General features: G+C 32.4%; 2 protein-coding genes across 2 annotated transcripts; one reads left to right on the forward strand and one right to left on the reverse strand.

The window, feature by feature from the left end:
* The first annotated feature begins 7,803 nt into the window (after positions 1–7,803).
* Positions 7,804–15,988, forward strand: LOC115967577 (cytochrome P450 87A3-like). Its single transcript, XM_031086697.1, has 9 exons — positions 7,804–8,003; positions 13,750–14,080; positions 14,174–14,326; positions 14,427–14,672; positions 14,774–14,863; positions 14,964–15,042; positions 15,136–15,242; positions 15,357–15,484; positions 15,895–15,988. The coding sequence occupies exons 1-9, from the start codon at positions 7,804–7,806 to the stop codon at positions 15,986–15,988; spliced, it is 1,428 nt and encodes a 475-aa protein (XP_030942557.1).
* Positions 15,989–21,638: 5,650 nt separating this feature from the next.
* LOC115967162 lies at positions 21,639–22,651 on the reverse strand. The gene is made up of 2 exons (XM_031086233.1): positions 21,989–22,651; positions 21,639–21,866 (listed from the first exon to the last, which is right to left on the reverse strand). Exons 1-2 carry the CDS (start codon positions 22,649–22,651, stop codon positions 21,639–21,641), a joined length of 891 nt encoding a protein of 296 aa, XP_030942093.1.
* Positions 22,652–24,527: the final 1,876 nt, after the last annotated feature.

Consider the following 24,527-nt stretch of genomic DNA (forward strand, 5'->3'; position numbering starts at 1 on the left):
TTTCTATACTTAAATACCACACAACTCACAATTTTATTTTTGTTTATTTTTATTTTTTACCTCAAGTTTCATCTTATTAAATTAATATTTTATTAGGATATTAAGCTAAAGGACTTTTGACTAAGGGATAAAATTTAACAATAATTTAATTCAGAAAAAAATTTATCATCTATGTTTTAGAATTTTAAATTCTACTCCAACTAATAGTCTATTATCAATATTTTCAAAACACACACACATATATAATAAGTCATGACTTTTCGATATAATCACTCTTAACCGATAAAGTCATCTATATAATTAAATCCCACATAATACACCCCATGTTTTTGTATTTTTTTCACTTTTTTTTTTCTCAAGATGCAACTTACGCTTAATGTTCATCACGCTTATTGTTTTAATTTAATAAATTCATCTTACTTATTTTTCTTTATTTTTGAATTTGTGTGAAAGATGTTGGGTTAAGATAGCTTGACCTCGTTTAATTAATTTAATTATCCAAATTGATTAATTAGGTCAAATTACATGTAAATCATGGAAGCACTAACAAATCACCAAATAAACTAAATGTAGTGGAAATTAAATTGACACAATGATTTATTAACAAATGGAGAAAACCTTTCAAAAGGCAAAAACCCACCACATGATCTAATGGTGAATTGCATTCACCTCCCAAAGGATAACCAGTGCATTCTTTCTTACAAGCTTAATGTCCTCCACATGATCTCATGGTTTGGGCCTTGGGATGAGAGACAAATCCTAATGGAAACTCTAGTCCATTTTGTTGACACACAAATGGCTTATGCTTTGTCTCTAGCCAGTACGTGAAGCTTTACTTGCATGAAATGGCCACCTAGACTTGCATGATATGTCTAAAATGGGAAAAAAATTCAAATACTTGGCATAAAAATTTATAAAGTCTAAAGCAAAAAAAGAGAGATTAGCTTTCTATTTAGATGTGTATGATTTTTTCTAGTTTTCTATATGGAAAATTCTGATTAGGGATATTCCTGTAGTACAGGAGTGCTGATATGGAAATTGTAATCCATGACTCGTAGAAACTTGTATATATCTCACCATGTATCACACGTAAAACACAATCTTTATCATCAAAATATAGAATTTTCAGCATTCCTTGTTTTAATTCATTTCAAATCCAACTATTCTCCGCAGACTTTTTCATTTCTTATATCACATTCATTTCTGGATGGGGAAGCAAGAGCTTTACCAAAGAAACCACCACTTGCTTCTGAGAAAGGAGTTAAAAATGTGGATAGCCATAGAAGGATTGTGTATTTTAGCGGTGGTTGTCATTTCATATATTTGACTTACCGGCTAAATAAATTAGAGCCATCCCACCAGGTTCCACAGGCCTACTTGTTATTGGAGAGTCCTTTCAGATTCAATTGAGTGTTCCCTGTTACTCTCTAAGTGTCCACCCATTTATCAAAAAGAGAGTTCAGAGGTAACACGCAACTGATTGTGTGTGTTTTTGTAGTATTTGTGGGAATTAAGAGAGAGACCAATTTATCAAAAAGAGAGTTCAGAGGTAACACACAACTGATTGTGTGTGTTTTTGTAGTATTTCTACTCAGAGAGAGAGAGAGAGAGAGAGAGAGAGAGAGAGAGGACCTTTATGTGTACATTGTACTTGCAATGGAAACTTACATTGTAGACAACCAAAAAATAGCAAAAATTTGTGGCGTGTCAAACTTCCACCATTTCAAATACATTGTAGACAACCAAAAAATAGCAAAAATTTGTGGCGTGTCAAACTTCCACCATTTCAAATCATCACCTACCGTCAACCCAGTCTCTTGTCACTGTCATATATTATCAGAACTACTACCAATATAGGTATTTTAAACAACAAAATTGGTTTTAAATATGATTTAGGTTTCTTTTTTTTTGGTTGATTTTTTTATTTATAGGTATTTGGGTTATTGGTTTTGATTAAGGTTGCATGATGAGGAAAACAAGGCATGATCGAAGACATTTACAACCTCACTTAGAGCACTAGGGGGGGGGGGGGGGTGTAAAAACCCCCAAGTTGCTATTTTAGCAACCAAAAACCCAAAATCTAGCCATATCTGGGGTGGGTTTTTTTTTTATTTTTTTATTTTTTATTTTACCTCTTATGAATAGTTAGTTCTCATATATGAGAATCAACTTTTCACAAGGATGTAAAAAATACATATTATTTTAATGAGGAAAATAGACAAAAAGGTAGAGAGGAAAGAGAGAGATGGGAGAGAATTGATTTATTTATATTATTTGTTGGTATAGTTTATATTATTTTAATGAGTTTTATGTAAAAATAGAATCTGAGATGTTGGATAAATTGTAAAATGAGATGATAATAAAATAGATAAAGTAGGTTTTGAGGATGTAAAATAAACACTTTTTTTGCATCCTCGATACTAGTGCTATAAGAGAAGAAGCAAAAAAGCGGAGAAATAATGGAAAGGGATTTTTTGGTATTGGATTCCATCAAATGTGTGGGGCTCTTTGAAGGTGAGCATTTTTAGAGTGGAGGATTTTGTGTTGATAAAGGAATTTGGGTTGGGTGCATTGGCAAAACTATGTACATTTTTTATTTTTTATTATTTTTATTTTTATTATTATTGGTTTTTGCTTTGTCTCTTTGGGTTAGATGGTTTGTCCTTGATATTTTTAAAAATTTTGCTACTTTTATTTTAAAGGTGTTAAAATTTGTTGAAGAAGTTAATGATGTTCATTGCAGTGCAGTATTTGATTTATGTTAATTTGGGACTTTCATTTGTATAAAGCAAATTATATATAAGGCAAATAGTGTTATGGTCAGGGTGAAAGTTTTTAATTTGAATACTTTGTCTTGGCTTTTGGATCCTTTGGGCATATTTTGATATGATTAGGCAAGGTGGCTATGCAGAATCTATTGTGCCATTTAGAATACTTAGAGTGCGTTTGAGAAGTGATTAAAGCTGAAACTTATTAGAGTTTTTAGCTCATTTTTGCTACTATTCATGAGTCTCATTGTATTTTTTGATACTATTTATGGGTCCCACTGTATTATTCAACTAGCTTTTAGCTTTTTTCTACAATACTTTTGACAAAAAGTTTTTAATTTCAGTTAAATAAGTTATTCCCAAACAGACCCTTAATATTTACATTTTCTTCCTCTATGCAAATTGAGTGCATTTGATTTATGTGTAGGAATTGAGGGCAACTTAGCCAAATCACGTGAAAGAGATTTTGTGGCAAATGTGAAGTTTGCCTTGGACCTGACTAATGCACCACTCAAAAATTATGATAGCTATCTGAAAAAAAGAAGAAGATAAGTTTGTTTCTTTAAGATTTTTCCTTGTTGTTCTATCTTTTAGATTTTAAGTAGTTATTGAAGGGAGATATAGCTTGATTATTTACTATTTAATCATGCTTTTTTTTTTTTTTTGGGTTATGTCGTGTGGATTGCAAATAGTCAAAACTTTAATTTGGAGGAAAACTATTGGCTAGGGTGCCTCAGCATTATTTTGGAGCATATGATGCTTTTCTAACCATAGTGATGAATGTCAATTTACTCACTATAATATTATGCATTTTTTTTTTCTTCCGTATTTCAATGCATTATTTCTAATATCTTTCAAAAACTAGGAAGGATTAGGATCTCTCTGGATTAATCTCAAAACCCCCAATTTTTGTTAGGTAAATCAATTAATTGACTAGAGGTTTATGTGTAGATTATCGTGTAGAAGTCAGTTGGATACAAGGAGAGCGGAGAGATTGCTGAGAAATGGGCTCAACTATTTAGTACTCTTTGTTTCTAAGTCATAGCTATGACTACAACAATTACTCCAGGTTTTCGTCACCAAATATATGTAATTTTCTCCGCTTATTATGTAGTCTTACTTGTGCTATTTTGCCCCTGCAAGTTCAGGGCCAAATTATGAACCAAAACAATTTTATAATTCAAGATTATACTAAAATTCAAAAGCTAAATTAAATATAAAAATAAATTTAGCATTATACAAACTGAATTTAAAAAAAAAAAATATATATATATATATTTACTCAAACATATCATTTGAAATTTATATGTGTACTATTTAAAAATTTCAAGTGGGTCATGGCCCCTTGGTCATAGATTGATTAATTAATTGTTATTAATGTGTAGATTTGATGTGATTGGGTTTAATATGTTATTGAAAAATGTTTAACACAAGTGTTTTTATTGGACCAAAATCCTAGAAGGTCAAATCTGTCATGTGTGGTTAAAAAATTCATATCAAGCAATTTATACATATAATCTATATAAGCTTTGTTTTAGCTTCTAAAACCCTGAAGTGTCACATTTTTGTAATATGTGAAAAGTGAGAACATGACAATTCTTGTACACTCTCATCTTCTCTCTCACAAGCATGATAATCAAATGTGAAATAAGTGAGTCATGCTTGTACCCAAAAATTTGTAGGTTTGATGATGATGATGGTCATCATCATCATCATCAAACCTACAAATTTTGTACCCACAAATTATTATGATAAATTCCAAACCTCTCATTTTTCTTTTTTAACCCCCAAACCTCTCCCCTCGCCCACCTTTTTTTTTTTTTGGCACCCCAAACCTCTCCCTTGAGAGATAATATAAACAGTATTTTACAACATCCTAAGTAATAAGTGAAGAAAGCGACTTTAACTTAAAAAAATAAACCAGCAAATTAGAGATCCAATTAGCCCTATTGTTAAAGTCTATTTTAATCGAATAAAAGATTTGTGGTTCAAATTACGTTTACACTAAAAACAAATTGATATTTTAGTCTAATGATAAAAAAATCATTATAATTTGAAAAATAAATAAATAAACCAGCAAACAAGCAACATTTTTCGGCAATATGGCACTTATAGGCTAACATTAAATCTAGTCTAACATGTAATGCATGTCATCTTTTGACCATCCCTCTCAAACACTATTTTGACCATAGTTGAGAGGCAACCATGCTTGTAAGTTGTAGCGACCTTGAATTCATATATATTTGATAGAGTAAGGGACTCAATAAGTCCACGCATTCTTATAATGGTTTGACAATAGAAAATTAGGAAAGAAAACAAAAGTGACAACCGTGGTACGACAAAAAAATATGAGATTTACCACTGCATATTTTTGGTGTGATGGTTACTATATAAGTATAAGTGTTTGTGGGGTGTGGGGGGAAAGAGCCGGGGTTCAAGCCTCCAAAAGGAAGTTTTACACACACACACACACACACACACACATATATATATATATATATATATACACTTAAAAGAGTCAATCTGACTAGAGTAGAATTTCTATATTGTATATATATATATATAAAAAAAAGATTTAAAAGAGTCAATAATGGATTTATAATTATGGGGTAGTTGTCTGAATGAATTTTCCTCATTATCCAAGCCTTTTTTTTTTCTTTTTTAAGAATTATTTTTGGTTATTCTAATGTGCCTAATAGCATAACAAACATTCACTATTCAAACATTGTTCGATATTGATTTCTCTAATTGTTAAGTATGTATTATAAGAATTTATTTATTTATTTTAATAAAAAGGAATAGGATTTCTCATTAGATTTCTTCACTTTTTATGGGTATTTTTGGTTAGGCATTTTGGGAGATTAATAAAGCTTTTTTAAAACCCAAAAATCTATTTCAACCACACTATATATCATCATTATGAATACAAATCTCTTTGACCCTTTTTTGTGTTTTACTTTGTTTGTTTTTAGACCCCTTAAAACACAACCAGATTAATCTATTTAATTAGCCAAGTGATTACTTAGTCAAATTAATTAGATCTAGGTTAACACACATATATCATATCAATGTAAAGTGCGGAAAATAAAGAACACAAAGATATGATGACCCAAGAAACCAAACCGGTAAAAACCTGAGAGGATTTAATCTAGCTATCCTCAAGATAAAACTAAATCCATTATAAAAGAATTGAAGTTTACACAATAGCGACTTAGACCACTAACATCCTATTGCTACCTCGAGTAGGAAACTTATTACCACGACCACGTGACAGTTCCGAGTCCACGAACTACTTCTTTCTTAGATTCCCAGCAAGTACAAGCACCCTGCTTGTGTATCTTTAAGCTCTTAAAGCAACAACTGAATCAATCTATACTTATGTAGTAACCACCAAGTTCTTTATATAATCTTGAATCTTGGAAACCCTAAGTATGTGTGAAGGCAAAAACCTCTTGATCTCACAAAAGATTCATACACACAGCATAAGGAGCAACTCAAAAATGTGGCTAGGGTTTTCCCTTTTATACTTAAGACAAAACATAAAACCCTACACGTCAAACGGGCTTGGGGTGAGTTGGAAAATTCTGCAGAAAAACAATCTGCACGAGTTTCGATTGATCAAGCCTAATTTTTGATCGATTGAACTAGGCAGATTTACACAGTAAATCTTGCAGCTACTCGATTCCAACTTTACATATAAACACACTTTGAGCAAGTCTAAAACAAAGACTAAAACGTTTTGATTATGGTTTGCCAACATTACAAATTGAAGTTCTAATACATTTAAATGTAAAGTCTTAGAACCCAACATACTTTATGTTCCACCAATCACTGCTTGCTTCTAAGGCTACTCTGTAAAATATTTTTATCCAAATTGATTTACAAGAAACGTGGACGATTGGATTATGTACTGTTGCAGTATTGGTCATAGATTTTACTTAATGGCTTAAACAAATGGAGCAATCCAAAGTGCAATGGAGTCCTCCTTCCAGGTTGCATGGGTCTACTACCCCTTACTGGAGAGACATGCACTTCAGTTAGTTGATTGTTCCTAGTTACCCTCTAGACCTTCACCCATTTATCAAAAAGAGAGCTCAAAGATTACATGCTACTAATTGAGTGTGTTTTTATTATTTTTATTTTACTTCGATAACTAGTAATTTATATATATATATATATATATATATATAGTACTATTATGACTGCGCACGGAACTATGGGCTCTCAGAGATGACCTCATCCTATGCAAAGATCTCGGTTTGGAAGCTATTGAAGTGGAACTAGATGGTAAAGTTGTAGTTGATTGGGTGGATGGCTTAAACTGTCCTAGTAATTATTATTCTTCTCTTATGGCATACAGTCACAAGTGATCGAGCACTGCGTCAATGAAGCGAATTAATGTGCTGATGCTCTTGCCAGGCAGTGATCGAGCACTGCGTCATTGAAGTGAATTAATGTGCTGATGCTCTTACTAGCTAGGCATATATAGAGCATCCTTTATTGAGGATTTTGTTGTCCTCTCCACTTTCGTATGACGCTATGGGCGTGTATTATTAGAGGTTTCGGCCCAACCTTATTTCCTTCAATTAGTCTATGAACCCCCTTTTAGCGGAAAAAAAAAGAAAAAGAAATCTATTTTGACAATTCAATAAAGTCTTATTGTTCCACCTACTACTAAAGTCTTCTCGAAAAAAAGAAAAAGAAAAAAAAAAATCTACACTGACAATTCATGCATAAACATGCTGTCTTATATTATTATTATAATTTAGACAATGGTTATCAAAAAAAATTATTATTTAGACAAGAATACGTGGTCTTATTTTATGCAATATATTCATAGGTACTCACAAAAGAGTAGAGAAAAGTCTATATATTGATTGGGCTTGTTATAGCAGTTCTCATAAGACTTCTTCACTTACTATGTATATCACATCCATTTCTAAAGAGGGAAAGCAAGAGATATACCAGCCAAACCCCTACTTAATTGCTTCTGAGGGTTCTAACAAGACAATATCTTTAATCAAATCTACAAAAAATGTGGACAATTGGATTATGTATTGTAGCAGTTCTGGTCATATATTTTACTTACTGGCTTAACAAATGGAGCAATCCAAGGTGCAACGGAGTCCTCCCTCCAGGTTCCATGGGTCTACCCCTTATTGGAGAGACCCTTCAGTTGATTGTTCCCAGTTACTCTCTAGACCTCCACCCATTTATCAAAAAGAGAGCTCAAAGGTTACATGCTACTGATTGTGTGTGCGTTTTATTATTATTATTATTATTATTTTACTTTGATAACTAGTACTGTGTGTGAGTTTTTATGGTATATATAACATTTTCTATAAGTATATATTTATATATGGACACAATTTGATTACAAACTTGGTTGTACCTAATAGTTACAACTCCCATTAAACAAAATTATCATTGTTACATGTTTTGAAAATCAAACATTTGGATTGTATGTTATTTAAGTTCTTTAACATATATGTCAAATTTCGTGCCAATCGAATGTTATTTACTATTCGATTCATAAACTTATTTTTATGTATAATTTTAGACTACAGAGTATAAAAACTTGAAATTTCAACATTTGATTGGTGACATAGCTATATATTGATCTTTAATCTTCTAGAAATTTTGCAAATATAAAGTAGAAAAAAAGAAAATGCAATCAATGGTGGATTTGTCAAAATACACATTTAATAAAAAGATATTTAGTGGAATTTTAGTCATTAGTTACAACCAAGTTTTTATCCAAATCTTGTCATTTATGTATTTAATTTTTTTGGTTGTTGTTGTTGTTGTTGATAAAATCTTTCTTTTGATGGTCACATGCATCATGTCATCTCACTTTGATGCCAAAAATACAGTAATTGAAGACTTAGATAAGACTAAAATTAAGTCAACACTGAAAGCGTTCTTAGTTTAGAATTAGTAAGAGTAAAATTAATCAGAGATAACATATCTTGGTCACTGAAATAAATGAGTCTTTATAGGGTCGGACGAGGCTGAATTGGAACAATGATCCCCCAAGGGTGGGGCCAGTATCTTTAAAATTTTTTTGGCTTTGAACATGTTGTAAACTGATTTTTCCAATTTATAAGACTATCAATGTGTATTATTCAAATAAGTTTGTTTTTTTTTTTTTTTTTTTTGAAAAGATTATTCAAATAAGTTAAGAGTAATGCTATAATCACAAATTATTTTATAACATTTTATCCTAAACTTCACTATTAATATCACTTTTTTATTTACCAATAATCATTCACCACATCAACAATTTGTAAAAATTTTTGTAAAATAATTTGTATCTCTAGCATTATTCATAAGTCAAATGGTTCATTAAAAAAATTTTGGTGACTAAAACTGTACATAAATGGTCTCTTTAATTACCACATAATGAGTTGGAGTCAAATTATTACCTTTATTGCAAAGTGTTTAGAGATTTAAGGTGGAAAAGGTTCGAGTTGCGGGGTTAGCAATATATTGTAACTATCTAAAAAAAAAAAAATTTTTGGGGGCCCAAATTAAAATATTATAATTAATTTTTTCTATTCACATACTACATATTATATATATATATATATATATATATGAGCAAGACTTAGGTACAATATTTAAGTGCTGTTTCTTAGGATTTCCCTTTTAAGATTCTACTATGTGGATTTTTTCTCATGGGATGGAAGTATATTTTTTAGTTAAGTAGTCACATGGCTGAATTTTAAGAGGAAAACATAAGGAACAATACCTAAGATATTGTACCTAAGTTTTGTCCTATATATATATTACTATAAATAAGTTTAGATGTAAATAAAGTATTTTATAAAATAGTAGGTAATGCTATTTTAGAAAATTAAAATAATCAATATGTACTATTTTTTTTTTTGAGAAACAAGACCATGACTTTTTATTAAGAAAATCCAGCTACATCAGCTTGGATGACAGCAGAAATTTGTGGTGAAACTCTAATGACACGGTTGTCCAATTTTTACTAAATTTCTTAGTAATTTCATTTTTACAAGAAACAACCAATTTAGTTTAAAAAACTTGTACTTGGAGATTAGGACGTTCTTTGCAAGTTGAAATTTCCATGGTAGAATCAAAGGTGTATTTGCTTTCTAAATTGCCAACATCAATATTTTAAGAATGTATCAATAGTTCTTAATTTTGACATATTTAAATAATGTTAAGGATTGGTAATAAATCAACCTAATTCTTGCTAATATCAGATATATTTGAGAAGATTAAAAAAAAATAAAAATTAGCTGAATATATTGAAGTAACAAAATTATTTTGATTGAAATAAAATATGCATGAATGATAAATAAGAATGATATATTAATTTTTACCTTATACAAAAGGAAATAAATTAAAATTTGGTGATAAGAAGTTTAAATTATTTTGGGAAAAATAAATAGCATTTAGGAAAGAAACTTAAATTCTTACTATGGCTTGATATGGAAGAGTAGTATCATAGTGTGAATTGTGAAACATATGGGACATGGCTTGACTATTGATCACTATATATTCACTACTACTTATAAGTCAAAGTGTAAAAAACAAAAAAAAAAAAAATAATAATAATAATAATAATAAAAATAATAATAATAATTATAATAGTTCTTAATTTTGACATATTTAAATAATGTTAAGGATTGGTAATAAATCAACCTAATTCTTGCTAATATCAGATATATTTGAGAAGATTAAAAAAAAATAAAAATTAGCTGAATATATTGAAGTAACAAAATTATTTTGATTGAAATAAAATATGCATGAATGATAAATAAGAATGATATATTAATTTTTACCTTATACAAAAGGAAATAAATTAAAATTTGGTGATAAGAAGTTTAAATTATTTTGGGAAAAATAAATAGCATTTAGGAAAGAAACTTAAATTCTTACTATGGCTTGATATGGAAGAGTAGTATCATAGTGTGAATTGTGAAACATATGGGACATGGCTTGACTATTGATCACTATATATTCACTACTACTTATAAGTCAAAGTGTAAAAATAATAATAATAATAATTTCGCCTCAGTCTTTTAAAGGCATTATAAAATAAATTTATTTTTTAATAACTTTTTGATTGAATTGTGATAGAATCTACTCACTTAAATACTTAAATTTTTATTAATTAGACAATTAGAAGTTGGAACAATATTGTGGATTGTGAATCAGTATAAGTGAGCCCAAAGTTCGAAATACTAAAAAATATCTGTGAAATGTTTGATTATATATATATATATATATATATAAATTCAAACCTAAGGGGCCATGGCCACCCCACGCTTAATGGTTTCGCCATTGCCCTAGAGTCAGAAATTTGGGCGTGTTATGAGGATGTTTCCTTTTGTAGGTTTATAATTATGGGTCGTGTGCTAAATCGGCGTTCATGGAGAGACAAGCTCAATAATACAATTAAAAGTTGGTGAGACATAATAAATGATGACACGAAAGGAAGCCAACAACGTTCGATAAACTCTCCTTTAAAGTGAAAAGTTGATACCTTTAGGCACCCATAGACTATTTTGGATCAAAATGTCCATTTGGAGAGAGTGATGTGGCTAGTTGACAAATTAAGGTTTGAAGGCCATACACCCTAGAGTTAACTTGAGAGTAGTGGCAGAGTTAGGATTTGATTGTTGGGGGCAAAATTTATACACATGTATGCAATTACACTCAAACATATATATAGAGTTTTTAAGATCAATGTGAAATTAAAATAGGGTAAATTGCAAATCTGGTCCCTATCCTTTACATTAAATGTTAATTTTGTTCTTAACCTTTCAATTGTGTCAATTTGGTCCTTATCCTTTTTAGTGTCATGTCAATTTAGTTCTTATCATTATTATTTGGATGGAAAAAACTGATGTGTCAAATAAAATAATAAAAAATTATTTTTCATGCCACATCAACTGCCAATTGTATTGCCGCATCAGATTTAAAAAAAAAAAAAAAAAAAATCTAAGTTTGCATACAATCAAATTCATCTCATAAATGGTTTTAAAATCTCCCTCTCTCCCTCTCTCCCTCTCTCTCTCTCTCTAGTAGTATAATCTCAATAGCTACCAAATGACAAATTATTAGTCTCTCTTAGTTATTAAGAAATTCAAAAGAGAGGCATGACATATATATCACAAGTCCGAGCAAAATGTGTGTGTGTTAGATAGTATTGTTTATCCCAAAATAATAATAATAATAATAATAATAATAATCCGAGCAAAATATAAAGTAAGACTCCGAGCAAAAATAAAGACATACATATCACACAGGAAAAGAATATTGTAGTAAAAGTTTACGGCATTATTGCCTTTGAAGAAGTATAACCTTTAGGTCTGTCCTTAGGTCCATCAAAACAAAATAAAAAAAGTCTGTCCTTAGGTGCATGATGGTCCTCCTCCAAGCCCATTGGTCTTTCTTAATTGACACTACACTGTCCTATACTTTCTTCTTGGTCAAGAACAAAGGTTTTGGTTGAATCAGTGACTTTGGTTCCATTAACTCTAGGAGCAATAGGTGTATTTTGTGGCGCATGCGGTTCTTCTCCCATGACTGTTGTCTTTCCAATGTTGTCCCTAGATTGCCATGCATTTTCCTCATGCCTACTCACTCTTAAGGACCATAATTGTCTCACTGATCACTTTGGTCTCGTATCTTTCTTTTTGGGCTAGAGGGTCCTCCCTTATGGCTGTTGACCTCTCAAAGTTAATCCCAGAAATCATGAGATAGAGAACAAATCTGCTGCCGCCAGAATCCTTGTCGCCAGAGTCGCTGTCTGCAACTTGATCTTGGCGGAAGTGAGAGTGAGAGTGAGGGAAAGGGAGATGAATCTAATGAGAGAAGAAGTTAGGGATTTCAGTTTTTCCCCAAATTTGATCTCAATGTGTGAATATTTTGTTTTTCGTTTTTTTATTTAAAATCTGACATGACAGTATAATTGGCAGTTAATGTGGTATTGAAAATGATTTTTTACTATTTCATTTGACATATCAGCTTTATCCATCCCAATGATAACCGTATAGACTAGATTGACATGACAATAAAAAAGTTAGGAATTAAATTGATACAATTAAAAATTTAAGGATTAAATTAACATTTAGTGTAATTTACCGATTAAAATATAATGCATATATATATATATATATATATATATATTGAGTGCTATTTTAATGTAAGAGAACTTTTTACCAAAAAAAAAAAATGTAAGAGAACCCACAAAAAAGATGACATATTAATCGCATTTTCTTTTGCTTAGATAAGCCATTCCCCTCCTCCCCTCCCCCCCCCCCCCTTTTTTGGTTCAAAGTCAAAATTACAGGTACGAAAAAATAAATAAATAATGATAATTAGATAGATACTAAATAAATCTTACCTAATTTTATGTTGATATATATGTAATCATCCCAAAAGTTATTTTGGTTATTAAAAAAAATTTATGAAGTAGAAAAAAAATATTGCATAAATATTTGATGTCTTATTAGCTTTTTTATTTTTTATTTTTAGTATCACTACTTTTGAAAGAGGAAAATATTCTTCTTCTTTTTCTCCATTGTCAAAGCTGTAGCTTTGTTATTTTGCCTTTTTCCCCCTACCTTCATTTTATTTTTATAGGTTGTGAAGCATATAAACATGGAAAGAGTCGAAATTTTTTTATTTCTTATATATATATAATGAATTTTGACATATTAAAAAGATGATAGTGTATTTATTATAAGTAAGATAAAAAAAAAAAGAAAAAAAAAAAGAATAAGTCTTGTGACAACTTGTTGAACTAGTAGATTATGAGAGGAGAAAAATAAAATTACTTTTAATGATGGGCTCATGTTAAACCACTTACACCTTGTGATCTCAACAAGTTGTGTTTATAAAAACAGTTGGAAAAAAAAAAAAAAATATCTATGAAAAATGCATAAAACAATACTCCCAAAAATAAGATTATAAATTTTTAATAATTTTTTCCCTCTCTTAGATATGGACCAATATTTCGAACTAGTGTGGCAAGTCGGCCTGTAATAGTATCAACAAATCCTGAATTCAACAATTACATTGTTAAGCAAGAAGGAAGGTTAGTTGAGATATGGTACTTGGATACATTTGCCAAGTTTTTGGGGATGGAAGGCGAAAATAAGATGAGTGCACTTGGTGATGTCCACAAGTACATAAGAAGCATCACATTGAATCACCTTGGTGCTGACGCCGTCAAGGAAAAGTTGCTTCCTCAAATGGAAGAATTTGTTAACAAAGCCCTACAAACATGGTCAAGTCAGCCTTCAGTTGATATGAGAGATGCTGCTTCTAAAGTAATTTTCAACTTTCCCTTGATATAGAAAAATTTCTTTCACAGTGTAGTGCCCTTTGGGTTATGACATATCTGTGTTTCTTCCATATTGTAGATGCTTTTTGATTTCGGTGCGAAGATATTCTTTAGTTATGATGCTGAAAAAATATCACAGATGAATATGAGCGAGAAGTTCACTAATATCTTAGCAGGTTTCATGTCATTTCCCTTGAATATCCCTGGTACTGCATACTATAAATGTTTAAAGGTAATCAAAATAACAAGAGATGATCAACTTTCCCAGATATTATTTGTTTGAAAAAATTAGTCTGATACTTTAATTTTAAATTTTACTTTTCATTTGCTAGGAGCAAAATGAAGCATTGAGCATGTTGAGGAAAATAGTAAAAGAGAAGATCATTTCAACTGAAAAAAGTTCAGAAGATTTGCTTGATCAAGCTATAGATGACATGGATAAGAAGAAGTTCTTGTCAGAAGACTTTCTCGTCACAATGCTTTTTGCGATCTTATTTGCTAGCTTTGAGTCTTCAGTAACATTATTATTAACTTTGAAGTTAATTGCAGAGCATCCTGCAGTTTTACAAGAGTTGACGGTATGTAAATGTACATGAACATTATTTTTAGTACACAATCTATATATATGTTATATGTAAAGCAATGTTGTAACTAACATTGATCATGTATCATTTATTAGGATGAGCATGAGGCAATTCTTAAGAGCAGAGAGAATCCAAAATCCTTACTCACATGGGATGAATATAAGTCGATGACTTTTACACTTCAAGTGGGTTCTACAATCTCTACATGTTCTAGTCTTTCTTGGAGATGTTTGATGAGTTCAATTAGCTTATTAAAAATAAAAATTTTGTTGTGTTGATTTATAGGTAATCAATGAAGCTCTTAGGATGGGAAATGTTACTCCTGGGTTACTACGAAAGGCACTGAAAGATATTGAATTTGATGGTATATGTTATCAGATGCATATATTTGGTTCAGTGTCTTCATATTTATATCCAATTACTAAGTGTAAATGATTGGCCAAGTGCATGCCTACAGGATATACAATTCCATCTGGTTGGACCGTTATGCTTGCAAATTCTGCTCTTCAATTAAACCCAAACATATACAAGGATCCACTTGCTTTCAATCCTTGGCGTTGGAAGGTATGTGGTTACAACCTCATTAGAAGGAACAAATGATCCAACCAATGTTATTGCTGTTTATTCAGGGAAATCTCCTTGACAACAATTTTTTTTTTTTTTTATAAATGGAACTAGGATCTTGACCCATTGGTTGTATCTAAGAATTTCATGCCTTTTGGAGGAGGAATTAGACAATGCGCAGGGGCGGAGTATACTAAAGCATTCATGGCTACATTCCTCCATGTTTTGGTCACCAAATATAGGTAATTTGCTCCGTTTTATGATTTGAATTGTGCTATTGCCGCAAAAGAAAACTTTTACTGCCAGGTTTGTCGTGGCATAAAGGAAACCTCTATTGAAATTGATCTATTTAAAATTCAAAATAAATACAATAAATTTAAAGATTTTTTAAATAAATTTTTAGTTTAATAGTTGGAGGAAGAGATATTTGAATACTAAACATCTCTGTTGGAAAGACCAGGAAGTGTCAATTGAATTATAAGGTTCTTGTCAAATTTAAAGATTTATTTAATGTCACATTATTCAAAACAATTTCATACAATCTTAATTGTGATATGAATCTATAAATTTAACTTGTGACCAATATGTAATATCCCACCACACCGAACATGATCCTCTTTATATATTTCTATATTTATTATTTTTTTTATAGGTGGACAAAGGTTAAGGGAGGAACCATTGCTCGAAATCCTGTTTTGGAATTTACAGATGTCCTCCACATGAAATTCTCGGTGAAGAGTAATTAAATGACATTCCTATTTCATGCAAAATAATGGATACTTCTATATTGAAATAAGATATGATTTCAGGAAAAATAATTGGACACTTATCCAAATGCAAGTACATTTTTCTTGTCTTAATGTATATGTATTTTAGGGCTTTGATTGGGCCACTTCCAACAATACATTATTTATAAAATGTGGACATTGTGTGAAACATTATATATTTGAGAATGTGAAATAATAATTCCACCTTACTTTATGTAACCTCTGTCTCTCTAGAATGTGAAACAAAATCTATCGTTAGCCATTAATGTTTTTCTTGTGTGAGGAAATATGTGCTACTTTTAAGCCATATCCTTCAGCCCAAAAAAGGAAAAAAAAATGTAAAGGAAGTGAGATTTTTTATATTTTTTTAACTTGTATTATAGCTAACTTTGTGCAGTCGGTAAAGTCTCCGACCTAATTATAAAGAACAACCATAATAGAATGGATGCTATAGGTTTCGATCCCACATATGCATTTTTATCTTAAATGAACATGAGAAGCACATGTCCTAAGTTGTAGCATATAGTCTATCATATTACAGATTAATAATGTGAGGGGATACTGCAAGCCAACTATACCAATGCCTGATACGGGGAAAAAAAAAAAAAAAAAAAATTTAAGTTGGTGGGTTTAGGGTAATCTTTAAGAATTTTCAGGAATCTAGAGCAATCGATATTTGGTTGCAAATAACTGAAAGAACGACTGCTTAGCGAAACGACCTAAAAAATTACCACTAAACTAAAAATGATGTCGTGCCTTTATTGAACCTAACTAAAAATGATGTCGTGCTTAGGAATTTTTTGAAGGGTGATTAACCGGCCAAGGTTATATAGGAATATGAAAAATGTTAAAGTTAATAACTTATCTAAACAATAATCTATTTTGACAATTCGTGTGTACAAAAAAAGGAAATAAAATTTATAAATTGATTTAATTCTACATGTATTTATATACAGTAAAAATGTAATATTGTTAATTATATATTGTGTTATGTAGTTCGGTAAGTGTTCATTTGAGAATTGTTTATATCCAGTAGCTTATTTGCACCATGTTTATCAAAAGATATAATTTTTAATGAATTTTATTTAAATGTGTGACAAAAAGTTAAAAATTAATTTATTGTCAAAAATATTAATATAAAAAAACTGAGACAAAAAGTAAAAAACCAAAAAAAAAAAAAAAAAAAAAAAAAAAAACAAATAAGCAATTGGCAAACACACACTAAGTAGCAAACAACCATTATTTTAAATAAAATATAAGCAATATTGTTGTCATAAATATTTTGTTTTTAAAATTTTAAGAAATCCCAGCATCACTTTTGCTGATATTTTTAGTATATTTTTGAAGAAATAATGGTAAACATGATGTGGGGTAGAATATACAGTTTTTTTTTGTGTGTTATTTATTGATTTGATATATACATATATATATATATATACATATATAAAAAAAAAAAAAAAAAAAAAAAAAAAAAAAAAAAAAAAAAAAAAAAAACAAATAAGCAATTGGCAAACACACACTAAGTAGCAAACAACCATTATTTTAAATAAAATATAAGCAATATTGTTGTCATAAATATTTTGTTTTTAAAATTTTAAGAAATCCCAGCATCACTTTTGCTGATATTTTTAGTATATTTTTGAAGAAATAATGGTAAACATGATGTGGGATAGAATATACAGTTTTTTTTGTGTGTTATTTATTGATTTGATATATATATATATATATATATATATCAAATCAATAAACTGTGCAAAGAAATAGTATGGTCCGCCTCTGCCACTAGCGAGTAGGTTGGGCTTCGCGTTGAATAACGACAGCCAATTCACTGTATACCTATTCTCATATTCTACTATCAAATCTAGAAGCATAAATGATTTTTGAATTACGACCAAATATACTCTATCCATTTCATTTGAAATGAGCGAATCAATTGTTGAGTTAAAAAAAAAAAAGGGTTTTGGTGCTTTCAAATCTCTACACCATTATTGGCTCATTTAGTTTGTGGACCTTTCCAAACATTCCAGTTTAATCAATTTTCCCTTTGAGTATCATCACGTACAATTGATGTTTTAGTAGACTTAAACAACATGGATTCAAAACTGATTGTATCTATCAAAAGAAAAGAAATATATATATATATATATATATCTCCATTTTATTTGGTTCAATATAGTTTAAAAAATATTTAATATTTTGGCATAAAGAAAGAAATAAAAAAATAGTGTAAATAGATCAACGTATGGATATAATATGGATTTTCATGAAATATTTAAGACTAAAAGAATAGTTATATATGCTAAATGATTTCTTTTAAAATATAAATATCACATAAAAAATGGGACTAAAATAAATATTGATTTTGATAATTTTATTGTCGTATATACTAAAACACCTTGACACAATTAATATATAATTATAATATCGATAAGAGTATTAAACTTTAGATAAATTGAAATATATATATATATATATATATATTTTTTTGGTAAAAGGGGATATATTACTGAAAACTAACCAGCCAAAATAGGCTTAGTACAAAATCTATTAATGTATAGACTGTTGGCATCAGCCTTGAGCAAATCCCAAACATCCACAGGCGGACTTCTGAATACAAGGAAATCATTTTCTTGCTTCGAACCCAGCCTTGCCAATTCATCTGCACACCTATTGGCCTTTCTAACACAGTGCTTAACACGAACTCGCGGAAGTTGGGAAATAAGGTACCTGCAATCATCCACTAAGGTAGAAACAACCCTTTCAGCAGCTCTTGGATTATTCAGCAGCTCAACTATAGATTTAGCATCAATTTCAATCTCAACAGCAGGTAATTGGAGGTTTAAACATTGAAGAATTCCGTCTCTAAGGCCCCATAGTTCTGCAGCAAAACTCGTTGTGGTGCCAATCTTTCTAGCATAACCACAAACCCATTCACCCTCCCCATTTCGAATAAGACCTCCACTTCCTGCTGGGCCCGGATTGCCCAAAGCTGAACCGTCTGAATTAAGCCTGAACCAGCCCACCTCTGACGTTTTCCCACCTAATCCTCTTTATCACTTGAACCGAAGCCAATTTAGGAAGCTTCACATAGTGCTCATACTCCATAGCTTCATGGAAAATTTCATGACCCAAGTTCTGTTGGACTGTTTTATTATTGAAAACAATGTTGTTCCCATGCTTCCAGATGCGCCAAATAGCGAATAGGAAGGAGGTTTTCCAAGGGGGATGGTCTCTAAATTTTTTTGTATTAAGCTTTCCATTAGTGGTGATCCATTGGTGTAGATTGCCACTGGAAAAAGAAGAATTTACCTCCTCGGCACCCAGCTGAGTCCAAAACTCCCTAACCTTGCTGCAGTCCCTAAGAGCATGAATTATAGACTCTGAATCAGCGAGACAAAGCGGGCAAGCGAGATCCACTAGCACCCCCCTTTTAGCTAGGCATTCCTTCACGCCAATGCTACTATGCAGACACATCCAAACAAAAGTTTGAATATGAGGAAGAATGTTAACTTTCCACACCCATTGGCTTGAAAAAAGAGAAACTTCATTACCAGTAGCAATTTGATAAGCACTTTTGAGTTCAAATCCGCCATGAGTGGACTTACCCCAGGCTAGTCTATCTTGTCCTCTTGCAGCAAGAGAAACAGGAGTGGCTATTAAAATGTTGCTGATACTTTCTAGAATAGGGATGGATATTCTTGACCAATTCCATCCATCAGCTGACACTACATCCTTAACTCTGAGCTTCTCCTCTTCTATAAACAATGGACCTTGCACCAAGCTCCTGATAGGCCCAATACTACACCACTTATCATACCAGAAACTCAACTCACTGTCTCTACTCGCAACCCAACTAACTCCTTTCCGGAAGACATCTTCGCCTTTTCTCATGGCAGACCACACTCTGGAACAAGGCAGCTTAGTGGGATTTATGGCATTCAATCTTTGTCTAGTGTAATACTTACATTTTAAAACCTTACTCCATAACGCATCCTTCTCAGTTTTGAAGCGCCAATTAAGCTTGGCAAGAAGAGAAAGGTTTCTGCCCTTGGCTGTGTGAAGGCCGAGACCCCCTTCACTTTTAGGCCGAGTAATTTTCTGCCAGCCCATCCAATGCATCTTTTTGCCCGTCTCCGAAGAACCCCACAAGAAATCCTTGTTAACTTTATCAATGTTGTCTAGGAGCTTATTCGGGAGAGCATTGCATTGCATGACATAGGATGGAATGGTAGAAGAAGAAGCTTGGACAAGAACCGCTCTGTCGGCAAAGGAGAGAAGATTGGCCTTCCAACCAGCAAGTTTTTGTTTAACTCTCTCTAGGACAAAATTGAAGTCTTGGCTATTAGACCCTCGATGCTGAATAGGAAACCCCAGATATTTGCCGAGATTAGGAGTTGAAGAAAACCCCAAAATGTCGCACAAGGATTCCCTTGTATCTCTATCCATGTTAGGGGAGAAAAACACTCTAGATTTAGCTTCACTAATTGACTGACCGGATCTATTGCAAAATTCATCCAAGGCATCTCTAATTGCAGAACAGTTTCTATCATCTGCCTTAGTGAATAACACAAAGTCATCCGCAAAGAAGAGGTGGGAAAAAGTGATACCGCTCCTAGATGCTTTAACAGGAATCCAAATTTTCTCCCTACATTTTTCTTCAATCAAATGCCCCAAAACTTCCATGCAAAGAATAAAAAGATAGGGAGATAATGGATCCCCTTGCCGAATGCCTCGTGATGGCCTAAAAGGTTCAAGGAAACCCCCCATTGAAAAGCACAGAAGTGGTGGTGGAAGACGCACAATTCATGATAAGATCTATCAACTCCTTGGGTAAGTTAGCTTTCACGAGAGTTTCCCTAATAAAACTCCACTCAAGCTTGTCATAAGCCTTTTCAAGATCCACTTTAATTGCCAAATACCCCACTCCTCCTCTCTTTCTACTAATAGTGTGGATGAGCTCTTGCACAATGATTGCATTATCGACCCCTTTCCTCCCCGGCACAAAAGCTGATTGAATAGGAGACACTAACTTGTCCAGCAAAGGCCTAATTCTGGCAACTATAATTTTTGTAATAATCTTATAAACTGTATTGCAGAGACTGATGGGACGATAATTGCCAATGGTTTTCGGGCCTTGGACCTTGGGAATGAGCATAACATTGGTTTTGTTAAGGGAATCAGGAACTTTCTTAGTCTCAAAGCATTTCTTGACTTCCTCCACAACTGAACCTCCAACTATCATCCAGAAATGCTGAAAGAACCCGACATGAAGGCCATCTGGACCCGGAGCTTTAAAAGCCTTCATAGACTAGAGAGCTGATTTCATTTCTTCCCCTGAAACAGGTTTAGCCAGCATGTCTCTCTCCGTATTAGAGAGGGTTATTTGCCACGGAGATATGGGCCCCGCTTGGAGTTTAGCTTCTAGCTGGCTTGTGGTGTAGAGCTTGACAAAAGCTTCTCTAACAAAACTCATAATCTGAGTTTCCTCTTGGATCCATTCACCAACACTATTCTTTAAACAAGATATTCGATTTCTCCTTCTTCGAACAATAATGGACATGTGAAAAAAGGATGTGTTCCTATCACTGAGGATCATCCAGTTCATCCTTGATTTAAGTGCCCATAGCTCCTATTCTTGATTCAGCACTTCATTGAGCTCTCTCTGGAGATCTTTCTCTAACTCAACTAAGAAATTTGACGGCCTTTCCGCTAAAGCTTTCTGAGCTCCATCTAATCTGGCCATAACATGCCTCTTCTTAGCAAAAATGTTACCGAAGTGAATTCGGTTCCAGTCAGTAGCATCCTTAGCAAACTTCTCAACTGCTTTCTCAAGACAGTTTGTACGACCCAGGCATCCCTTACAATACTTGGAAAGGTCAGGTTGTTAAGCCAGAAACTCTGGAACTTAAAAGGCCTGTTTAGTCTGGAATCAACCCCTGGGTCGAAATCTAGCAGGATAGGGCAATGGTCCAAGTGAACCCGAGTTAAATGAGACACTCTAGCATTCGGATACAGGGTGCACCACCCTGGGTTTACAAAAAATCTATCCAATCTTTCTTGGATAAGACCTCTAATTCTCCTGCGATTAGACCAAGTAAACCTAGGGCCTAAGAAGCCCAAATCCACCATATTGCAGGAGTCCAGACAATCCTTGAATAACAGGGACCTATTGGCATTAATAGTTCTACCCCCAAACTTATCATTATCTGCAAGAACTTCGTTAAAATCCCCTGCGATTATCCAAGGGCTACTATGCAAACTAGCCACATTAACAAGATTATTCCATAAAATACATCTCTCATTAAATCTAGGACTAGCATAAACTGCAGATAAAAAACATTGAGTGCCAGAAGGTCTCACCTTAACCGTGACATGAATTTCTTGCTCAATAGTGGTGAGAGGAGATATTACAACCCTATCTGTATTCCACAACAACCACAATTTGCCTGTATGGCCTATAGTTTCCGTGTGGATGGCCTCGTCAAAAGGAAGCTTATCTGTGATCGCCTTGGCTCTGTCCTCGCCTACACGAGTCTCCATTACAATGAGCATTGCTGGATTATGATTTTGAACCAACTCCCTCACATGATTCTGAAATTCGGGCTTCAGAGCACCCCTACAGTTCCAAGCAATGACATTCATGACTAATCGATAACTAGGAGGGCCAATCATCAAAGAGAGGTAGAAGCCCCACCTCCTCCATTGAATTCCATCTGGTCTTCTTCACTAATTTCATTGACGATATGCAGAGCTTCAAAACCCCCATCTTCTTCAACCCCATCTCTACAATGCATAGTACCAGCACTAATTTCTTCTCCTCTGTCCCTAACATACCGGTCAGATTGAACCCCCACTGCTGCTACCTGTCCAACGTCGCACTCAACGGAGTTGATAGAAAGATCCACCTTTGCACCTTCACCTGATCGGCGGTGAGCCACTCCTCTATAGCTTGGGCTACCACCATCTTTTCCTTCACTTGTGCCGCCCATACTATCACTTGGCTTGCTTCAGAATTGAAACTTTCCAACAATATCTGACTGCGACGTAGCGTTGGTGGGAGTCCAGATAGCTTTCATAAGCTTAACTGATCTATTCCCCTCTTTAGTTTCGGCGCCTTTAGAAGATGCTGTAACTCCCTTCAGTCTTGCCAAGACTTTTTTGCCCTTAATGGATGATGGGCTTTCATACACACGGCTTGGACCTTGGTTAAATTGGCCCATCTTATTTGGGCTGACCGACTTTAATCCTTCTTTAAAACTTGGCAGATCTTTAAGTGTTTCTCCCAACCCCACCAGGTCACCATCGAGTTTTATTTTCCCATCATTGATTTTTAAAACCCCCATGCCAGATGTCACCCTAGCCGTATCTCCAGGCCCTATACGCACATCAGCTCCTTCACGCCAACCTCCGTGCATGCCGTTCGTGGGAGCAGTATCTTGCTTCTTGTCCTTTCTGTTACTGGACTTCCTATGGCTCACTACCATCCAAGGACCATACGTGTCATCTTTTGGGCACTGAAAATGTTCAATATATGTTTTTAGATTTAATTATAAAATACGCATATTTTTTAGAGTATTTTTGTTTCATATGATAAATAAGAGTTCTTAAAAAAAAAAAAAGAAATGTACATACATATAAGTATATAACATAGGATAAAACACATGTATTTTGCTAACTAAATTTAAGACAGATGACTATCATAACGAAAGTAATTTTCATGACCATTACGCTACATAACTGTCAGGTGAAAGAACAGAAAAGACATCTTTTGTGTCCCTTCCATGGAATAAATATAAATTCTACATCTCACTTTTTGTGTTTCAATTTATATTATATTAATCACAACTTGTCATCATATATTTATTTAACTTTTTCCTTATGAAATGGCTAAAGTTAATGATGAGAAAAAAAATTAAATACATAAGAAGTTGTTATTGTTGGCATATACGGATATACCACCCAAATCTATGTCTTTCCTCTCTCTAACAAACAAATACATAAATTAAAATTGATTTAAATGTAAAGAATGTGAGATGCATTTTCATCTTAGCTGAACATTTATAACTTTTAAAAGCACATGTTGTAAGTCGTAAATAATTTTTAAAATTTCATATAAAAGTTTAAACTTTTTAGAAATGATTAATTTAATCATTTAATTATAGTTCTAACAGTTCCTCAAAAAAAAAAAAAAAATATTATAGTTCTAACAGAACCCAAGCTTTGACTTTAACAACTAGTAAAATTCCATATGAAAGCTTAACATTTTAAGAAATTATGAATTTAATCATTTAACTATAGTTTTAATAGAACTCATGCTTTAACATTAACAACTAGTAAATTTCCATATAAAGCTTAAAATTTTATATGCTTTTGAAAAATTTAAACTTGTTGGCTTGTGAAAGGAAATTGCAGGATTTCTATGTCTCTTAAAAGAATTGTATAATTTCTCAAATACACTCTGTTTTTCATGGTTTTTCACCCACAAAACCAAAGATGTGTGCTATATGGGTGAGAAAAG

This window comes from Quercus lobata, chromosome 11, assembly GCF_001633185.2.
Source record: "Quercus lobata isolate SW786 chromosome 11, ValleyOak3.0 Primary Assembly, whole genome shotgun sequence".
Classification (NCBI taxonomy): Eukaryota; Viridiplantae; Streptophyta; class Magnoliopsida; order Fagales; family Fagaceae; genus Quercus; species Quercus lobata.

Bases quoted from the DNA above. Each gene is read 5' to 3' on its own strand.
- LOC115967577 (XM_031086697.1), top strand. From the start codon at position 7,804: ATGTGGACAATTGGATTATGTATTGTAGCAGTTCTGGTCATATATTTT. The intron at 14,081-14,173 runs GTAATTTTCAAC...TCCATATTGTAG, and splicing joins TGAGAGATGCTGCTTCTAAA to ATGCTTTTTGATTTCGGTGC. The intron at 15,043-15,135 runs GTATATGTTATC...GCATGCCTACAG, and splicing joins GAAAGATATTGAATTTGATG to GATATACAATTCCATCTGGT.
- LOC115967162 (XM_031086233.1), bottom strand. From the start codon at position 22,651: ATGAATGTCATTGCTTGGAACTGTAGGGGTGCTCTGAAGCCCGAATTT. The intron at 21,867-21,988 runs GTTCACTTGGAC...AAGTATTGTAAG, and splicing joins GAGTGTCTCATTTAACTCGG to GGATGCCTGGGTCGTACAAA.